General features: G+C 47.7%; 1 protein-coding gene across 1 annotated transcript in view; it reads left to right on the forward strand.

The window, feature by feature from the left end:
- The window catches only part of mttp (microsomal triglyceride transfer protein), a 50,872-nt gene extending 32,494 nt beyond the window's left edge, over positions 1 to 18,378 (forward strand). Inside the window, exons 10-18 of the mRNA XM_080200290.1 lie at positions 2,025 to 2,132; positions 3,244 to 3,456; positions 6,492 to 6,703; positions 8,806 to 8,903; positions 9,756 to 9,877; positions 11,391 to 11,618; positions 12,748 to 12,872; positions 13,925 to 14,095; positions 18,212 to 18,378. Of these exons, the coding sequence (XP_080056416.1) occupies positions 2,025 to 2,132; positions 3,244 to 3,456; positions 6,492 to 6,703; positions 8,806 to 8,903; positions 9,756 to 9,877; positions 11,391 to 11,618; positions 12,748 to 12,872; positions 13,925 to 14,095; positions 18,212 to 18,377 (1,443 nt within the window). The 3' untranslated portion in view covers position 18,378. The remainder of the gene's footprint in view (positions 1 to 2,024; positions 2,133 to 3,243; positions 3,457 to 6,491; positions 6,704 to 8,805; positions 8,904 to 9,755; positions 9,878 to 11,390; positions 11,619 to 12,747; positions 12,873 to 13,924; positions 14,096 to 18,211) is intronic.
- Positions 18,379 to 21,527: the final 3,149 nt, after the last annotated feature.

A 21,527-nucleotide genomic window follows, 5' to 3' on the forward strand; every position in this document is an offset into this window, starting at 1 on the left:
GCTGACAAGAAAGTGGAGTTGAGACCAGAATCAGATTGGCCATGATGTTATCGAATGGTGGAGCAGGCTCGAAGGGCCAAAGGGTCTCCCCCTGCTCCTATGATCCTACATTGCAATCTTGCTGAGACATTAAGGCCAATTGTATCCAACAGTACAATTGGAAGGCCTTGTCCAGCAAGGGTTAACAGGGAATATCAGCTATTCAAACTCAAGCTGTTTCAAGGAGATGAATTATCCAATGAAAACCTGGGAAAGGGAGAGCTTTCATCCCCCATGTTTCAAAGATTAACCTAGGGTATTTTGAGATACGTAGGGGCAGGTCTGCCACAAACACTCCATCTAAGAGATATCTCGAAAGGCAGGGCAGGGAAGAACATAAGAAATAGGAGCATGAGTAGGCCATCTGGCCCTTCGAGCCTGCCCTGCCATTCAATAAGATTATGGCTGATCTGTCATGGCTCAGTTCCACTTTCCGGCCCTCTCCCCATAACCCTTAATCCCCTCTCTTATCAAAAACCCATCAACCCGCTTCTTGAAAATATTTAGCGAGGCAGCCTCCACCACTTCAACGGGTAGAGAATTCCAGAGATTCACCACCCTTTGAGTGAAGAAGTTCCTCCTCAACTCCGTTCTAAAACGCCCCCCCTTTATCTTGAGGCTGTGCCCCCTAGTCCTAGTGTCTTTTTTGAGCGGGAAGAGTCTCTCCACCTCTATCCTATCCATCCCATTCATCATCTTATACGTCTCAATGAGATCTCCCCTCATTCTTCTAAACTCCAACGAGTACAAGCCTAGTTTATTCAGCCTCTCCTCATAGCTCAACCCCCTCAACTCCGGTATCAGCCTAGTAAACCTCCTCTGCACTCCCTCCAAGGCCAAAATATCTTTGCGCAGTGCGGCGCCCAAAACTGCACACAGTACTCCACCTGCGGCCTCACCAATGCCCTATACAGCTGCAGCAAGACCTCCCTACTTTTATATTCAATCCCCTTCGCTATGAAGGCCAGCATCCCATTCGCCTTCCTGACCACCTGCTGCACCTGCAAGCTGGGTTTTTGCGACTCATGCACAAGGACCCCGAGGTCCCTCTGCACCATCGCCTGCTGCAGTTTTTCGCCCCGTAAGTAATAGTCCTTCCTACCATTCTTCCTACCAAAGTGGACCACCTCACACTTGCCAAAGGAAATGGTCAAGTGTCTTTTTTACTCATTGGCTAATGTGAGGATCACTGGCTAGGCCCACATTCATTGCCCATCCCTCGATAAGGTGGTGATGAGCTGCCTTCTTGAACTGCTGCAGGCCCATTTTGTGTAGGTACACCCACAATGCTATTAGAGAGGGAATTATTTATAGGTTATCCCTGATTGTAAAGCTGAAGAAAAAATTTTTAGGTAAGAAGGTTGTTCCAGAAATAAGGACGTAGGATTCTTAGGATAACTCTAGCTGGGTCAGTACCTTTCAATCCAAATATTACGTAGCCTAAGGGAGGAGCAGTTGTGTATGATAATGTTTGTCAAACTGAGGAGCTCCTATAGGTTTAAGATGAGAGGGGAGAGATACAAAAGGGTCCAGGGGGGCAGTCTTTTCACACAAAGGGTGGTGAGTGTCTGGAACAAGCTGCCAGAGAAAGTAATAGAGACGGGTACAATTTTGTCTTTTAAATAGCAATTGACCAGTTACATGGGTAAAATGGGTATAGAGGGATATGGGCCAAACATGGGCAATTGGGACTAGCTTAGTGTTAAAAGAAAGGGTGGCATGAACAAATTGGGTCAAAGGGCGTATTTCCATGCTGTAAACCTCTATGACTCTGAGGCCCAATCACCATCTCAGACCAGTGTAAAGTGAAACTTGAATAAAACATGAGAAACTACAGTTTAAACATAAGGAAACTTGGTTCAATAAATTGTGTTCCAATATAATACTTCTAAAAGTACTATAGAATGTTGCATATCTGTTTTAATTCCGTCTCTCTTGTATAATAAATGCTTCTATAGTAATTCCAATGTTTTTCTTTGTCACAGGGTAAACTTGATGGAAAAATCAAGAGTAATGATATCCGAGAAACAGTTGTGATTATCATCGGAGCTCTCATTAGGAAGTTCTGCCAGAAAGGACAGTGTGAACTGCCGGTGGGTACACGTACAATCTCATTTGCACAGAATTATATTCAGTCTGCAGCACAAGAACAGGCCATTCGGCCCAGCTGGTCTATACTTGTGTTTATGCTCCACATCAACCTCCTTCTACCCCTCTTCATCTAACATAATCACATAAGCTTCTGTACCTCTCTCCCGCACGTGTTTATCCAGTTTCCCCCGATTTATATCAATACTATTCACCTCAACCATTCCCCATGGGAGCAAGTTCCACCTTCTCTCCAGTCCTTGTGGGAGCGAGTCTCACATTCTCCCCAATCCCTATGGGAGCGAGTCTCACATTCTCCCCAATCCCTATGGGAGCAAGTCCCACATTCTCCCCACTGCCCGTGGGAGCGAGTCCCAATTTTACCCTACTCCTTGTGGGAGTGAGTTCCACATTCCCCTCACTCCCTGGTGGAGAGGTTCATAGAGGCAAGGAGAGAAGCGGAGAGGTTCAGGGAGTGAGGGGGAGAGGCAGAGAGTGAGGAGGAGAGGCGGAGAGGCAGGGAGGCTCGGGAAGTGAGGGAGAGAGACAAAGAGGTTCAGGGAGTGAGGAGGAGAGGCAGCGAGGTTCAGGGAGTGAGGGGGAGAGGCAGCGAGGTTCAGGGAGTGAGGGGGTGAGGCAGCGAGGTTCAAGGAGTGAGGGGGTGAGGCAGAGAGATTCAGGGAGTGAGGCAGGGAGGCTCAGGAGGTGAGGGAGAGAGACAAAGAGGTTCAGGGAGTGAGGGGGAGAGGCAGCGAGGTTCAGGGAGTGAGGGGGAGAGGCAGCGAGGTTCAAGGAGTGAGGGGGTGAGGCAGAGAGATTCAGGGAGTGAGGCAGGGAGGCTCAGGAGGTGAGGGAGAGAGACAAAGAGGTTCAGGGAGTGAGGAGGAGAGGCAGCGAGGTTCAGGGAGTGAGGAGGAGAGGCAGCGAGGTTCAGGGAGTGAGGGGGAGAGGCAGTGAGGTTCAGGGAATGAGGGGGAGAGGCAGCGAGGTTCAGGGAGTGAATTCCGGAGCTTAGGGTCCAGGGTGTCGGAAATGAAACATGATACAAAAACTATCATCAAATTGCGCATTGTGTTTTCAATTTCTGAACCCAAAATGATGATTTTTCTATTTCAGACTGTGGTCAAAGCCAAGGAGATGATTCTGAAAGGTGCAGATTCAGCTGAAAAGGAATCTGAGATTGAGATGTACATCCTGTCTTTGAAGAATTCTCTCCTGCCTGCTGCTATTCCCATCTTACTGAGACACGCGGAATCGAGTTCTGGGCCTGTCAGCAATATCGCCCTGTCAGCTATCCAGAAATATGAGCAAGCAGACATCACAGAGGAGGTGAAATTTCACATCAGTATCACAGAATCACCGTGCACAGAGGAGGCCATCTGGCTTGTCCTGGCGGTTTGGAGCCTCAGCCGGCTTTGTCCCCATAGCCCTGGAAAATGTCCTGTTAAGAATTCTATGGGATCTCAGTCCACCACATTTTAGGAATGATCTTAATAAACCTCCGTGCAAACCTGCCCATGCAAAGGCTACCTGTCATAGCGGTTACTAAAGATCCAGGGATCAGTGTAATTTTACCTCTGCAATTTCTAATGGAAAGTTGTAAAACTGGGAAAGATCCCACGACCAGCAGTGAGATAATAACAACAGGAAATTGTGGAAGTGCTGAGCAGGTCAGTTAGTGCCCGGGGAGGTGGAAACAGGGTTACCCTTCGGTCAATGGCCTTACATCAGATCTGGAGTCAGATATAGTGGGTTTAAATGCATACAGAGAGAATGGGGATAGGAGGAGGAACAAAGCAGGGTCTGTAATCGGGGGTGGTGGGGGGGTGAAATGTGAGTGTTTAGGACCCTCGGACGATGGGAACATGGGAAGGCGGGAGGTAAAAGGAACGGTGTTATCCGTATTCTTTTGCTGTAGGGAGTGGAGGAGTGTTGGGGGTTGATGAGTGAGCCAGACTGTTGCGGAGGGAGGACAACCTCCCGGAAGCTGGAGGAGGATGGAGAGGAATCTGTGTTTAGTGATGCCATCCCAGGCCCAAACACTCCTTCAGGGAATCAGCCATTTCCCCGCACTCCTTTCGATCTTCTGTAATCACTATTCAGAGTCACGCCCCCACACCACCGCATCCCCCCCCTGCACACACACCACCCCCCCACACACACACACCTCCCCCCCACACACACACCCCACACACACACACACACACACACACACACACACATCACCACCACCCCCCCCAACACACACTGGGGAGACCAAACGCAGATAGTGAGATTAGAAACATAGAATCCCTACAGTGCAGAAGGAGGCCATTCGGCCCATCGTGTCTGAACTAATTACAATCCCATCCAGGCCCTATCTCCATAACCCCATGCATTTACCCGAGCTAGTCCCCCTGACACTAAGGGGCAATTTACCATAAGAACATAAGAAATAGGAGCAGGAGTAGGCCATCTAGCCCTTCGAGCCTGCCCCACCATTCAATAAGATCATGGCTGATCTGAAGTGGATCAGTTCCACTTTCCCGCTTTCTCCCCATAACCCTTAATTCCCCTGTCTATCAGAAACCTATCCACCTGTGACTTCAATATATTTAGTGAGGCAGCCTCCACCACTTCAATGGGCAGAGAATTCCAGAGACTCACCATGGCCAATCAAACTAACCCCCTGCATAGTTTTGGAGCATGGGAGGAAACCGGAGCACTCGGAGGATACCCACGCAGTCACAGGGAGAATGTGCAAACTCCATGCAGACAGTGACCCAAGCCGGGAATCGAACCCGGGTGCAGTGCTCACCATTGTGCCGTCTGCAAGTGTTACCCTGAGCTCCCCGTCACTGTCCTTCTACCTCTCTCCATTCTGACCCCTCCGACTGTGGCCTCCTACACTCTTACACTGAAGCTCGAGGAACAGACCTCTGGACTGAACGGGTGGGATTTTCCAGCCACGTCCACCCCAGAAATCCCCACCTGAGGTCAACGGACCTTTGCATGGTCCACGTCCCTGCCTGCTACGATGCCCACGGGGGTGGGACAGGAAAATTCTGCCCAACGTCTCCTCTTGCCTGGCACCATCATCCCTCTTGTTATTTAACCTGCCCTCCACCAAATCACAGACCTTCCCTTCTCTTCGTTCCTCTCTCCTCTTCCCTTCCTCCGTACTCGCTCAAACCCTGTTACATCTCCATCGTACCCCGCTCCTGATGAAGGGTCGATCTGAAGCATTAACTCTGTTTCTCTCCCCGCAGTAGCTGCCTGACCTGCTGAGTATTTCCAGCATTTTCCATATTGATTTCAGATTTCCAGCATCCGCAGTATTTTGTTTTTCTTCCAGGAGGCTTTTTTTTTTGGGAATTCTGTTGAGGGTTGAGCGGGTCACCAGGGAGAGCTCTGCCTCCAAATGGTGACCGTGGGATCTTTTATGCCCAACCAGACGGGGTGGACAGTGGCTTGACATCTCGTCACAAAGACAGCACCTTTGACAGTGCAGCACTCCCTCAGTACTGAACTGGAGTGCCAGCCAGGCCTCTGAGCTGAGGCTTGAACTCATGATCTACTAACCTGGAGGTGAAGAGCTGCCCACTGCCAGGCTGATATTGTGAAGGACGGTAGCTCTCTCTGTCCTGAGGGGTGGGGAGGGAGCACGCCACTGGGTGGACTGGTTATCCATAGGCTAATGCTCTGAGGAGATGGGTTCAAATCCCAGCATGGCAGCAAGTGGGATTTAAATTCCATGAGTAAAATCTGGAAAATAAAGCTAGTTTCAGTAATGGTGACCATAAAATTACCACTGACTGCTGCCAAAACCCATCTGCTTCACTAACGTCCCTTTGGGGAAGGAAATCTGCCATCCTTACCCGGTCTGGTCTACATGTGACTCCAGACCCAGAGCAATGTAGTTGACTCTCAACTGGCCTTTGAAATGGCTGAGAAACCACTCAGTTCAACGGGCAATTAAGGATGGGCAAGAAATGCCAGCCCTGCCTGTAACACCCACATCCCATGGGAGAATATAGAGAAGGAACAGCTGAAATGTGTTTCATCAGAGTGAGTGGGGTGAAGCTGACCCAAATGAGACTGTGAGTAAATTTAAGGGGGAATTAGACAGATTTTTAATTGGTAATGGGGTGAAGAGGTATGGGGAGAAGGCAGGAAAATGGGGATGAGGAGTATATCAGCCATGATCGAATGATGGAGTAGACTCGATGGGCCAAATGGCCTAATTCTGCTCCTATATCTTATGAGCCAAGGGGCTTGTTGGGCATTGTGTCCTTTTGGCTCTTGAATTAACCTTGAGCAGATGCTGTGGGCAGAACGGCGTGTCCGTTTACCACGCTGATTGTCGTGGCTTTGTCTTTGACCAGGCGAAGAAGGCGATGAACAGGATCTACCACCAGAACCGGCGAGTGTATGAGAAGACGGTGCGGGCGTCTGCGGCAGACATCATCTTCAACAACAACCCCTCCTACATGGAGATTCAAAACATTCTCCTTTCCATTGGCGAACTACCAGCTGAAATGAGCAAGTACTTACTGTCCAAGATTCAGGATATTCTCCGTTTCAAACATCCGGCCAGGTACGTTTATCTTCATTTGTAAATTGCGTTTTCACGTAAAACAGATTTAAGCTAATTGGCTGATCTTTAAACAGGTTTAATAATAGTTTTCAACAAAAGGAATTGGATTAAGTACTTGAAACTTTGGGTGGCACAGTGGTTAGCGCTGCTGCCTCACAGCGCCAGGGACCTGGGTTCGATTCCTGGCCCTGGGTCATTGTCTGTGTGGAGTTTGCACATTCTCCCCGTGTCTGCGTGGGTTTCCGCTGGGTGCCCCGGTTTCCTCCCACAGTCCGAAAGACCTGCGGGTCAAAAGCAAATTGCTGCAGAGGCTGGAATCTGAAACCAAAAGAGAAAACGCTGGAAAATCTCAGCAGGTCTGGCAGCATCTGTAAGGAGAGGAAGGAGCTGACGTTTCGAGTCCAGACGACCCTGTAAAGCTCTGGTTTTGACAAAGGGTCATCTGGACTCGAAACGTTAGCCCTTTTCACTCCTTACAGATGCTGCCAGACCTGTTGAAATGTGTAGGTTAGGTTGATTGGCCATGCCAAATTGTCCCTTAGTCTCCCAGGAGGTGTAGGTTAGGGAGATTAACAGAGTAAAAATGTGGGGTGACAGGTATGGGGCCTGGGTGGGATTGTTGTTGGGGCAGGCTTGATGGGCCAAATGGCGGCCTCCTGCTGGGCATGGATTCTATGTAAAGAAAAGGAGATGTGGGATCAGGGTCATTGTGTTAATTGAATAGAAATTTCAAAGAGCCAGCAAGCTCAAGATGGGTCAAATGGCCTCATTCTCATTCTATCCTCTTTCATTCAATTACATCCACTTGCTTATTCATTTATGGGAGGTGGGCATCGCTGGCTAGGCCAGCATTTGTTGTCCGTCCTAGTTGCCCTTGAGGAGGTGGCAGTGATCTGCCTTCTTGAACCGTTGCAATCCCTGAGGTGTTGGTACACCCACACTGCTGTTAGGGAGAGAGTTCCAGGATTTTGACCCAGTGACAGTGAAAGTGTGGTGATATATTTCCAAATCAGGATGGTGAGTGGCTTAGAGGGGAACTTGAGGAGGTATTCTCCATGTGTTTGCTGCCCTTGTCCTTCTAGATGGTGGAGATCACAGGTTTGGAAGGTTCTGTTGAAGGAACCTTGGTGAGTTGCTGCAGTGCATCTTGTAGATGATGCCACTGTGCGTTGATGGTGGAGGGATTGGATATTTGTGGATGTGGTGCCAATCAAGCAGGATCGCTTTGTCTTGGATGATGTTGAACCTTTTGAGTGTTTGGAATCGCGAGTTTTCAGGGCATTTTGCTCCTTTCTCACTCACCTGATGAAGGAGCAGCGCTCCAAAAGCTCGTGATTCCAGATAAACCTGTTGGACTTCAACTTAATGTTGTGAGACTTCTTACTGTGCCCACCCCAGTCCAACACCGGCATCACCACATCATGGTTTTTGAGTGTTGTTAGAGCCACACTCATCCGGGTAAGTGAAGGATATTCCATCACACTCCTGATCTCTGCCTTGTAGACGGTGGAAAGGCTTTAGGGGAGTCAGAAACTGAGTTAGTCACTGCAGAATTCCCAACCTCTGACCTGCTCTTGTAGCCACTGTCCTTGGGAAATTTTTGTGAGTAACTGAGATAGCCACCTGTCCCACTCCTTCATGTGTCACTGTGGGTGTTGCATCTCACTGTCCCCCTCCACCGCCCACCAGCATTGTGAAGCTCTTCCCCTTGATGACATTGCTGTCCAATATACATCCCACAATGCAATTCAGGCTCGAGAGAGGCAACTGGGCTGGGGTCGAGGCAGCGAGTGCAACTCCCCTGAATGTACCCAAATATCTTCCTGCAGACAATGGTATCCTTAAAAGCCACACAAATTTCCTTAAAGTCCTCCACAATTTATGCTTAGTTCTGTGGCCCTGTTTAGACTGGGCAGGATATTACAGCCTCACTTGACCCGAGACCAGAGAATCCCGCCTGAGGTCTACGAACCTTCCCATTGTCCGCCCTTTGCCCGCTCCGATTCCTGTGACAGGCGGGGCGGAGAGTTAGAATTCCAGCCGATGTCCGGTCACAATGTGAAGATTACTCGTTCTCAACATGTCTACTTTATAATTTGCAGCAAAATGGTGCAGAAAGTTCTGAAGGATGCTATTGTCCACAACTATGACCGTTTCTCCAAGATTGGCTCTTCATCGGCCTACTCCGGATACATGAAACGTAAGGCAACAACAACTGTGGAATTTATATAGCACCTTTTGAAAGTACTCAAATATCCCAGGCTCCTTTGCAGGAATGTTAGTCGACAGAATTTCCCCCTTAAGGAGGTGTTAGGGCATGTTACCAAAGACTTCATCAAGGAAGTAGGTATTGAGGGGCGTCTCGCAGGGGAACATAGGAACAGGAGGAGGCCATTCAACCCTTTGGGCTTCTTTAGCCATTCAGTGAGATCATGGCTGATCTGTGAGCTAACTCCATATCCCCACCTTTGATTAATATCCCTTAACACACAGACACCCAAAACACTGATCACGGTCAACTGGCTGATTGGGAGCTAGTTTCCAGTTGACCTTGTAGTTTCTGTACACCATTCACTCAGTGCATGCAGGGTGAGGGCTTTCTGTCCACACTTATCCATGTGCTTTATCCACACATGGATAAGGCAACAGAAACTAAATTGGATACTCACCACTGTGTGTTTCTGGTGAAGGCAACTCCAAACATCCTGTGTAAGATGCTTCCCTTGGGTTTGAAAGCAGGTGAGTGTGTGTGTGTGTGTGTGTGTGTGTGTGTGTGTGTGTAGGGTCTATGTGTGTGTGTGTGTGTGTAGGGTCTATGTGTGTGGGTGTGTGGCAGTTCTGCCTTGGATGATGAATAAGCCGCTAACCTTTACTTTATAACCTTGTTCAGTGAGATCCAGGGAGTGGCCAGACTGTAGACAGATAGCTGGGATGGTCAGTTGGAGCAATTAATTCAGCTAAAACCTGGTTCAAGATGCTTTATACAAGCAGATAGTGTCCTGTGGTGATGTTACAGGATGAATTACTGGGGAAGTCTTTCTCTCTTTTTCAGAGGGTACAGATTCATCCTCGACGTACAGTCTGGATATCTTATACTCGGGATCTGGCATTCTGAGAAAGAGCAACATGAACATCTTTGTACACAGCCAGGCAACACAGCTACACGCCACCCAGGTATGGGCACGCAGACTGCCAGGTATGAGCACACGTGCTCCCCCCCAGGTACGGGCACGCAGCCCTGCACCCCCCCCCCCCCCCCCAGGTATGGGCACGCTGCCCCCCCCCCAGGTATGGGCACGCTGAGGCTTGTGTTTCTTTCACTGCTTTAATTGTTTTCCCGTTAGAAGAAGCAACTCAAAATAACCCAAATCCTGTGGCTGGCTCGGGAATAAGTTCAGAAAGTGCTGGAAATACTCAGGCAGCATCGCCAGGGAGAGGGGCTGAGTTAACAGGTCAAATTGTAACCCATGCAAAATGCACCTTAATTACAGGTCACTGACCTTGAATTAGAAATAATCCTGAGAGTGCTGAGAGACGCGACAGAAACTGCTCCTGCAATGACATGCCAGGAATTACATTGAATTACAATCCAGAGACAGGCCATTCGGCCCACCTGGCCAGTGCTGGTGTTTCTGCTCCACACAATCCTTCCCCCCCCCCCCCCACCCTCTCTTCATCTCACCCTATCAACGTTTTCTTTTCTTCCTTTCTCCCTCGTGTGTTTATCCAGATTCCCCTCAAATCTATCAATATTATTCATCTCAAACACTCCCCGTGGGAGCGAGTCCCACATTCTCCCCACTCCCCGTGGGAGCGAGTCCCACATTCTCACCACTGTGGGAGTGAGTCCCACATTCGCCCCACCCCCTGGGTAAAGAGGTTTCACCTGAATTTCCCTATGGATTCATTAGTGACTGTCTGACATTTATTGCCCCCTTGTTTTAACCTCACCCACAACTGGAAACACCTCCATGTCCACCCTACTGAGCTTTATTATTTAAACGGCACCTGTTAAGCCACTCTCCAGCCTTTTCTTTATTGGGGTAATCTCCCTCTCAATCCCAACATCATTTATGTAAATAATGTTTGCACCTTCTCCAGTGCCTTTATATCCTTCCTGTAACATCGAGACCAGAACACATTCCAAATGTCCTTCTACCAACACGTAATACAATTTTAGCTTATTACCAATAAAGGTTAGCACTCCCTCAGCACTGACCCTTTGACAGTGTGGCACTCCCTCAGCACTGACCCTCTGACAGTGCGGCACTCCCTCAGCACTGACCCTCTGACAGTGCGGCACTCCCTCAGCACTGACCCTCTGACAGTGCGGCACTCCCTCAGCACTGACCCTCTGACAGTGCGGCACTCCCTCAGCACTGACCCTCTGACAGTGCGGCACTCCCTCAGCACTGACCCTCTGACAGTGCGGCACTCCCTCAGCACTGACCCTCTGACAGTGCGGCACTCCCTCAGCACTGACCCTCTGACAGTGCGGCACTCCCTCAGCACTGACCCTCTGACAGTGCGGCACTCCCTCAGCACTGACCCTCTGACAGTGCGGCACTCCCTCAGTACTGACCCTCTGACAGCGCGGCGCTCCCTCAGCGCCAGCCTGAAGTTGTCAGTGTTGCTGCTTTTAGTGTCTGCTCAAGTTTTTTAAGTGTGATGTTTTTCTTTTCTGTAGGTGGTGATTGAAGCTCAGGGATTGGAGACTCTAATCGCTGCAACAGCTGATGAAGGTGAGAAGGATTTGGAGTCCCTGGCTGGGATGTCTGCCGTGCTGTTTGATGTCCAGCTCAGACCGGTCACCTTCTTCCGAGGCTACAGTGACTTAATGGCCAAGATGTTCACAGCGACCGGAGAGCCAATGAGTGTGGTCAAAGGCCTCATCCTGCTCATCGACCACGCCCAGGTATATACTCACCTCCACAATTTTCAACTCTAAATTTCCTACTAACAACTAAATTAATCCTTTCAAACTTTGCTTTTTGATATTGAGGCCACTGGATTTTAATTAGGACATTTTCTCTAGTTGACGTAACCCAGTGTGTAGAATATTGAATTGAATTATCTGTTAATGCTGTACATAATTTAAGAAGTATAGACATGAACCTCGCTGGCTAGACCAGTATCTATTACAGCCCTAATTGCGAAGATGGTGGTGAACTGTAGTACTTTGTGTGGTGTAGGTACACCCACAGTGCTGGTAGGGAGGGAGTATCAAGATTTTGAGGGAAGATTTAGCACGGCCAATCCACCCTAACCAGTACATCTTTCAGACTGTGGGAGAAAACCGGAGCACCTGGAGGAAACCCACGCAGACATGGGGAGAATGTGCAGATTCAGCACAGACAGTGACCCAAGCTGAGAATGGGAGGCGTGTCCCTGGTGAGACAGCAGTGCTAACCACTGTGTCACCCATGTAGGAACTGGTGCAGGAGGAGGCCATTTGGCCCATTGAGCTTGCACTGACCCCAATCCCACCCAGGCCCTATCCCCATAACCCCATGCATTGAACCTAGCTTGTCCCCCTGATGCTAAAAGGGAATTTCGCATGGTCAATTCACTTAACCTGCACATCTTTGGACTGTGGGAGGAAACTGGAGAGCCCGGAGAAAACCCAAGCAGACACAGGGAGAATGTGCAAACTCCACACAATGACCCGAGGCTGGAATCGAACCTGGGTCCCTGGCGCTGTGAGGCAGCAGTGCTAACCACTGTGCCACCCATAAAAGGGACTCAAAACAACAGGGAGTGGTTTGGTGAATAATATCGATACATTTAAGGGGAAGCTAGACAAACATGAGGGAGAAAGGAATAGAAGGATATTGACAGAATGAGACTGGAGGATATATGTGTATAGCATAAACAAGGACAAGGAGCAGACGTGCCGAATGGCCTGTTTCCGTGCTGTTCATGCTATGGAACAGTGTGAGGAAAGTCTGCCCATTATAAATCTGAAGGATGAAATAGAATGGAATTCAGTGCCTCGGTAAAGAGTCGCTGGGAAATTGAAAGTCCTCTTTCTCTGTTCACCTCAGGTCCTTCAGCTGCCGTCCGGACTGAAGGCAACCGTGGAATTCCAAGGAGGTCTGTCCATCGATATCTCCGGTGGGATGGATTTCAGTTTGTGGTACCGGGAATCTAAAACCACCGTCACTAACAGGTATGACGCTTCTCTGCAGCTTGCAACCTGTGGGCCAAATGCTTTTCATTGAGTGGCGCTCACCGTGACACTCATTTACACGTGTAGTGACAGGAAGGAGGGGGCCATTCAGCCCATCGAGTCCATTCCACCATTCACTGAGATCGTGGCTAACCTGTATCTTAGCTCCATCTGTACGTCTTGAATTCATTCATTGGACAACAGGTGTGGCTGCCAGGACCAGCATTTAGCGCCCATTCCTAATTGTCCTTGGAATTAACCACTAACCACTGAGCAATCTTCCCGAATACAGCTGAGTGGCTTGCTTGACCATTTCAGTGAGTTGAGAATCAACCACATTGCTCTGGAGTCACATATAGGCCAGACCAGGTAAAGATGGCAGATTTCCTTCCCTGACGGGCATTAGTGAACCAGATGGGTTTTTACAGCATTCTGGTGGTTTACCAACACCAATATTAGCTTTTTATTTCAGATTTTATTAGTTGAATTTAAACTCAGTGGTGTTTTAGCTCTGGATTATTAGTCCAGTAGCATAAGCACAATATTGTGTTGTTAGTGCACCAGCTGTCAGGAGCACACAGGGGAAGTCATCTTGTGATATTGATGCTGAATTAACTAAAACAAAATTGGGTTATTCAAACCAAGGTCCACAAGTGGGAGCAGGTAGTGGCCATTGTTTGAGGAGAACGGGGAGTGCTTGTGATTGACTGTTTGAACGTACGTTTTTGCACATGTTATTCCTCTACTCTGCTGTTTGGTTCAATCTACTTCAGTCATGGCGGCCACTCACCTTTGAGCATTGTCCCTGAGCCAGCTCCCACCTCCGGGCAACGCCCAGCTCCACTCAGTAGGCTCCGAGCTAGCCTCCAGTTGGAAGCTTTGCATATTAAAATAGCATCGCGGGCTCGGATGCTGGAATCAGATTCCCGAGCCCAGACTGATTATCCGGCCTGCACGGGTGCACTGGGTTCAGAGTTCAGAGTTCAGTGGATGGGCTATACTGTATCCAGTCTAAAATAGGCTTCCTTTTCCTTTCACCTTTTGTCCCCAAGAGGTGCAATGGTTGTTGTTGGTAACATCACAGTGGATGCGGTGTTTGTCAAGAGTGGCATGGAGATGAGTGTGGAAACGGAGGCACTACTCGATTTCATCTCAACTGTAAAGTTCTCCGAGTATCCGTTTCTGGTCTGTATGCAGATGGTCAAGGAGCAATTTCCATTCAGGTAAGAAACAAACCCATTCTCTTTGGTCTAGAAGAGAGATGGACAGAGGACGAGCTGAAAAAGACTTTATAAATCGGGAAGGCTTCGATAGAATGGACAAAACTTCTCCATTTGGGGGGGAGAGTCCAAAACCCGGGGTCATAGAAAAAGATGAGTCACTAATAAACCCAACAGGATATCCAGGAGAAACCTCGATACCCAGAGGGTGATGAGAATGTGGAACTCACTACCACATGGACTGGTTTAGTCAAAGAACATAAAAAACAGGAGCAACACTCGATCACTTGGCCCATCGAGCCTGATCTCAGGTTTCGTCTTCATTTTCCTGCCCACTCCCCTTATCCCTTCATTCCCCCTTTCTTAATTCATTCCTGGGATGTGGATACTTGACCAGGCCAGCATTTATTGCCCATCCCTAATTCCCCTTGAAAGGATGGTGGAGAGCTGCTTTCTTGAACAGCTGCAGAGCACGTGTGGTGTAGGTACACCCACAGCGCTGTTTGGGGGGGGGGGAGCTAGTTCCAGGATTTTGACCCAGCGACAGTGAAGGAACGCCGATATATTTCCAAGTCAGGATGGTGAGAGGCTCGGAGGGGAACCTCCAGCCGGCGGTGTTCCCGGGTGTCCGCTTCCCTTCTGACACGTATCCCTGAGACGCCAAAAATCTGTCCTTCCCTGCCTTAAATGTACAATACACTAAATTCATAGGTACATTTAAGGAGAAGCTAGATAAACAGCTGGAGGAAAAAGGACTAGAAAGATTTTGGTGATGGGGTGAGAGGAAGGGGGAATGTAGGAACACAGGAAAGGAGTAGATCATTCGGCCCCTCAATCCTGTTCTGTCATTCTGCCAGATCATGGCTGATTTTCTACATCAAGTAAGAAGTCTGACAGCACCAACGCCAGCATCTCCACATCATTTCTACATCAAGCTATTTTCTCACACAATCTCCATCCCTGCTGATATTTTTATAATCTAGAAATCTACTCTTCTCTGTCTTGAACATACTCAGCGACTGAGTAACAATTCCAAAGATTTACCATCCTCTGAGTGCTCCTCATCTCTGTCCTAATAGCCTGAGACTGTGTCTCCTGCCGTTCTAGATCCCTCAGCCAGGGGGAAGCATCCTTCCTGCATCCTTGTTGACTTTTCTATATCTCAATGAGGTCACTACTCATTCTTCTAAATACCAGTGAAAAGAGGCCCAATCCCCTTAATCTCTTCTCATCACATAATCCCACAACTCTCAGGAATCTGACTCTTCGTTGCACTCCCACTATGGCCAATAAATCATCCCTAAGGCAGGGAGACTAAAACTGTGCACAATATTCCTGGTGCCCTCTCACCAAGGCTCTACATAATGACAGAAATACTTCTTTACTCCTGCACGTGAATCCTCTTGCAATAAAGGACAACATACCATTTACCTTCCTAATTGATTGCGGTATTTGCATGTTAGGCTCAAGTGGAATGTAAACACTGGCATAGACCAGCTGGGCCTGAACCTAACACGTCTGTATCACAGGTAGGCAGGCGATGGAGTCATTTTGACAGTTCAGATCCATCCAATCTCACTCTTTCATTTACTGCTCCAACACACCCACGAGTGTGGTTCTCATTTCTGAAGCACTCACTGCCTGAGGGTGGGGCTGTTTGCCTTTATCCTGTATCAGTGGGCTGGTGCTGGAGCCTCCCACTCCTATTACCCTTTTAGTTCAGTGTCATTCTGCTGAATCTGTACTCTCACTCCGGACTGTTATAGCCTTGCTGAGGTTTGATACTCAGTTTGCCTCAGACTGAGTATAGTGTAAGTTACGGAGGAGTGAATGCACCTTTCAATGAGAATATTGACATTTTGTCTTCCTACTAACTATTGAATTGTGAATCTTTTGCTGGCGTTGAACTGTGCCTAAGAGTGAGTCGGTAAAAATCAACCCAGTGTGGAACTGGTGAAAGTGACCCAGAATATACCAAGTTTAGCCCCTGGTTGCACTGAGTTGAGATAGGGTGGCGTTAAAGTTTACTTATTAGTCACAAGTAAGACTTGCATTAACACTGCAATGAAGTTACTGTGAAATTCCCCCAAGTCGCCACGCTCCTGTACCTGTTTGGGTCAACGTACCTAACCAGTGTACTTAACATCTTTCAGACTGTGGGAGGAAAGTGGAGCACCAGAGGAAACTCGCGCAAACACAGGGAGAATGTGCAAACTCCACACAGACAATGACCCAAGCTGGGAATCGAACCTAGGTCCCTGGTGCTAACAACTGTGCCACCCAGGGATTAGGGACCCTGCAATTACCATAGTTACCCATAGAATCCTTACAGTGTAGAAGGAGGCCATTTGGCCCGTTGAGTCTGCACCCATTCTCTGACAGAGCATCTTACACAGGCCCTCTCCCCCGCCCCATCTCCATAACCCTGCACATTTACCACGGCTAATCTATGTAGCCTACACATGTTGGGAGCCACTAAGGGGCAATTTAGCATGGCCAATCCACCTGACCTGAACATCTTTGGACTAATGGGAGGAAAGCAGAGCATCCAGAGGAAACCCACACAGGCACAGAGAATGTGTAAACTCCACGTAGACAGTGACCCAAGGCTGGAATTGAACCCGGATCCCTGGTGCTGTGAGGCAGCAGTGTTATCGTGCCATCCTGATTATCAAGTAGGGAGCCCTGCTAGAATAACTTACTTGTGGATATCTGCTGCAGAAAGGCCCAAATGTGATGCATCCACAATGGAATTGCCCACCACAGAAGGAGGCTAATTGGCTCATTGTAAAACAAATCCAATTAGTCCCACTCCCTCCACTCTTACCCATATTCCTGCAGTTTTTTTTATCCATAAGTATTTATCCAATTCCCTTTTGGAAGCTACAACAGAATCGGTATCCTCTACCTTATCAGGAAACATGGTCCAAATCCTAATCACTTGTTGCATTAAAAACCTTTTCCTCTTGTCACCTCTGGATCTTTTGCAATCACCCTTAAACTGTGATTCTTCAGTCTTTGGAAGCAGTTCCATGCTCTCTAAACCCATCAAGATTTTAAACACATCAGTCAAATCTCCTCTTAGCCTTCTCTGCTCTAAGGGACTTCTCCACCCCAACTTCTCCAGACTCTGCACATTAAGTGAAGACCCTCACCCCCTGGAACCATTGAAATCCCTTCAGTAGCCTCTCCCAATCCTTCGCAACCTTCCCAGAGTGTGGCGCCCGGGACTGGACACAGTTATTTTGTAAAGGTTCAGTATGATTTCCTGGCCCTGGTATTATGTGCCTCTATTTATAAAGTGTAAATAAATACTAGTCAGTTGAATGAAGTACCAGGAGGCAGCTGTCATATGTAGATGGGTCCTGTGTACGTGCCAGTTCTCTCAAGCAAGGCAGGGGGATCCCAAAATAAGTTTGAGATAATTAGGAAAATGTGTTTAAAAAAAAAGGAGAAATAAAGAGTTCTGGGTGGTGGAAACCAATCTGATTACAGCCTTTGAAATGGTGTTGGATAAATATTTGAAGAAGTTTGGGGTGTGGAGAAAGGGCGGAGGAGTGGGATTAACTGGACTGTTCTTGGAATGGGGTGGCACAGTGGTTAGCGCTGCTGCCTGTCAGAGTCAGGGACTTGGGTTCGAATCCCAGCTTGGGTCACTGTCTGTGCTGAGTCTGCACGTTCTCCCAGTGTCTGCGTGAGTTTCCTCTGGCTGCTCTGGTTTCCTCCCACAGTCCGAAAGGCGTGCTGGTTAGGATGCATTGGCTGTGCTAAGTTCTCCCTCAGTGTACCCAAATAGGCGCCGGAATGTGACAACTGGGGGATTTTCACAGTAACTTCATTGCAGCGTTAATGTAAGCCTAGTTGTGACTAATAATTAATAAACCATAAGAGTCTTTTAGGCCAAGTGGTCAAACTCTGAGCTGTACTATTCTATGGAAATTAAAGTGGGCTGCGGAGCCATCTAGGGTATATTAGCTTGGGTTGAATAGTGAATCATTACAGCACAGAAATGGGCCATTCAGCCCATTGTGTCCAGGCTGGCTGTACTGTGACCTTTTGAAATACGGTTACCATGCACACTGAGATGCTCCATTAACCTCTCCATCTTTGATCTTACAGGCAATTTTTAACCAAATATGAAAGCCTGCCATCGGGAAAATCGTACGTGTCTCGGAAAGGGAAGGAAATGCTGATAGCTGGATCGGAGTTCCCTCTCCACCAGGAAAATTCTGACATGTGCAAGAAGGTCTTTGAGACTGAGCCAGACTCATCGGAGTGGTTCTGAGACCCGGGAAGGGGGAGGGGGGAGCTTTGGAGCAGGAGAGGGGGAGGGCGTCTGATTACTGACTGCAGAATGCTGCAACAGAAGATATGAAGAATTAAAACTGAACTGAACAGTAGAGGGAGCTATCACTAGGCTCCATAGTAACTAAATGGAGGATGTAGCTAAAGTTATTGGATAATTCTGAATGTGGAGATAAGCCTCTCAATCTAACAAACGTGTGGGGACAACAGACCCCCGGTGCATTTCCTGTGGCAATCTGAGTGAACTTACCAACCAATCATCACCCTTTGTTGCTCCCTCCGAAATCTTGTGTCTGTCCTGATGAGTACAAGATGAAAAACTTCAGCAGCACATCTCACCTTTCAGCAACACTCTCTTCTGCCTTCCCCTTGCTACTTTTTATGATGAGTTGATGTCGGGATGTCATTTGAACTTGGCGAAGAGAATTTGACCAGATTGTAACTAGTACTCATTTTATTTTTTTACTCAACACATGAAATATTCTTGCCGTTGAAACAAATTCCAACCAGGAGCGTGAGACCCCAGCTTTTAAGCTAAGGTTGGGATTTTTCAGTTGCACTCACCCCAAAACTGGAAAATCCCACCTGAGGTCAGTGGACCTTTGCATGATCCACCACCCCACCCACCACGATTCCCATGGCGGGCTGGACAGGAAGATTCCAGTATGAGTTTCCTGCTGCGCAGGTTAGGTTAAAATTTACTTTCTGGGTTGTTTGTGAAGATTGTGTGCTGGATTTTCCAATCCCCACTGTTAGACAGAGAGATCCCCCCCACCCCACCTTGTGCAGGCTCTGAGCATAACTCAGTCCCCTCCCCCTCCCCTCCTCCAGATACCCTTCTCCCCAACTGCCCAGTATCCAACCGTAAGAGGGCATTAAAGAGAGGACTGACTGTATTAACGTTTAGAATTATTTCTCAATTTGGATGAATACACTTCCCCTTTAAGGCTGTGTGTATTAATTTAATATCTTCAAGATGTTTACATTTTTACATGTATTTAAAGTTTTTTTAAGAAATAGCAGGAAATGAATGAAAGAATGAAAAGCCATAATTATAACGCAAGACACAGCCAACGAGGCGTCTTGGGAATTGGGTAGCTGATAGATTAGGGCACATGGGATAATATTTCAGCATTAATATTTAAATGCTTGTGGGGTGGCATTGTTAAAGTCCCAGGCATCAATTGCTTTGGACATAGGTAGGAAGCTGTGACAAAGGATCTATCTATGATTTCAGAGTTAGTATTCCCTGTGAAAGGCGTTTCTCACCATCAATGCCCGATTGAATACAGGGACGCAAGAATTAGGAGCAGGAAAGGGCCATTCGGCCCCTCGCGCCTGCTGCACCATTCAGGAGGATCATGGCTGACCTGACTGTGGCCTCAATCCCACTTCCCGTCTGCCTCCCCGGCGCTCTTGGGACTCAGGCTACAGCTGCCATTCCTGGTTGAACGTGTTCCTGGAAATTTGGTCACATCGTCTCTTGCCTCCACTCCCATCCCCACCCCTCACCCTCTGCCATTGGCCTCCCAATTCCCAACTGCACGCCAGTCCAATGGGAAGCAGCGAGACCCCTCGGTTGCCCGATTGGGTGATTCTTGGACTCCCAATATCCTGCAATCTCCAATGGTTTCCCAACTAATAAAAACCGAAATGGAGAAAAGAATTAAAGAGGCAATTATTTTCTTTAATGCTCCCACGATATTTCTCTGGGATATTTCCTTCCAGCACTGTCCTGGAGATGAATCTTTGGCTCTCCAGGAATTAAATTTGTGTGAAAACAGAAAGTGTTAGAAAAACTGGCAGCATCTGTGGAGAGAGAAACAGAGTTAACATTTTGAGCCCAGCATACTCTTATAGAGCGGAAATATAATTGCAGGTCAGACCGCAACCACGAGATTCCAAGAATTTCGGTTTAAGTCTGGAGCTCTGGGCCTTGAATTGGATCTTGGAAAGCTGGAAAGATTATTAAAGCCTCAGGTTATTTCTTAACATTTCTTGTATCTTTTCCCAAGTTGTGCGTGTGGCACAATGGGCGGAATGTTGCGGGATCCTCCCACTGGTTTTCCAGTCCCGCTGAAGTCAATGAACTTTTGAACAGCATTGTCCAGCCCTGCCCCTATCACAGCAACTTCCAACAAGCGCTCCCTTTAGTGTGGGGGTGGGGGGGGGGGGGGGGGGGCGGCTTTGAGGGTGTAAATTGTACAATAATGCTGAAATTGCAAGAACCAAACTGAGAAACTGAAACTTGTTGAAAACCTTTTATTTTCCTTCCCAAAACCAATGAACTAAAAGTTGGAAGTGGATGGAATTGGGACTTTTTTTTTAAATATGAGGACGACAACTCAATGAAAAGAGAAATAAAAATGATAGAGACAGGATAAAAATATAAAATATTAACAGGATTAAAACAACAATTGGGGAGTTTGCCAAGTGTAATTTTTTTTTATGGAGCGCGGTTTGATACATGATCCAATTGGTGGGACAGGCTCAATGGGCTGAATGGCCTCTTGTTCCTTTTTTTTAAAAAAAGCAAAGTCATGACTTTCATTGCTGAGACTTTTCTGCTTTTACCCCTTTAGTGCTTACAAAAAAAATCCAAAAGATTCAAGAAATAGGAATGTATTCTTTTTGTGGAGTTTTTAGATGTTTTGAGAATTTGGATATTCTGAGATTAAAGAGAAAAAGAACACTTGTTAAAGTGACATTTTGTAGCGATGTGTGTTGTTTTTTCAAACCAATTTCATTTCCAATTACAGCATGTCCAGACAGCCCTGTTCATTTAGTTAATTTCATTATTTCGATGCTGAAACTGCACTGTAGATATTTCTGCATTTATTATAGTCACAGAGGTTTATAGCAGGGAAACAGGCCCTTTGGCCCAACTTGTTCATGCCGCCCTTTTTTTTTTAAAACCCCTAAACTAATCCCAATTGCCTGCGTTTGGCCCATATCCCTCCACACCCATCTTCCCCATGTAACTTGTCTTTTATAAGACAAAATCGTACCCACCTCTACCACTACCTCTGGCAGCTCGTTCCAGACACTCCAGACGGCAGGTTGTTGGAACCTGCCCCTTGTCAGGTTTCCAGGATGATCTTGTGGGGGTGCGAAACCTCTATTATTCCCA

Source organism: Carcharhinus amblyrhynchos, chromosome 1 (assembly GCF_965287045.1).
Source record: "Carcharhinus amblyrhynchos chromosome 1, sCarAmb.v2.hapA, whole genome shotgun sequence".
Taxonomy (NCBI): Eukaryota; Metazoa; Chordata; class Chondrichthyes; order Carcharhiniformes; family Carcharhinidae; genus Carcharhinus; species Carcharhinus amblyrhynchos.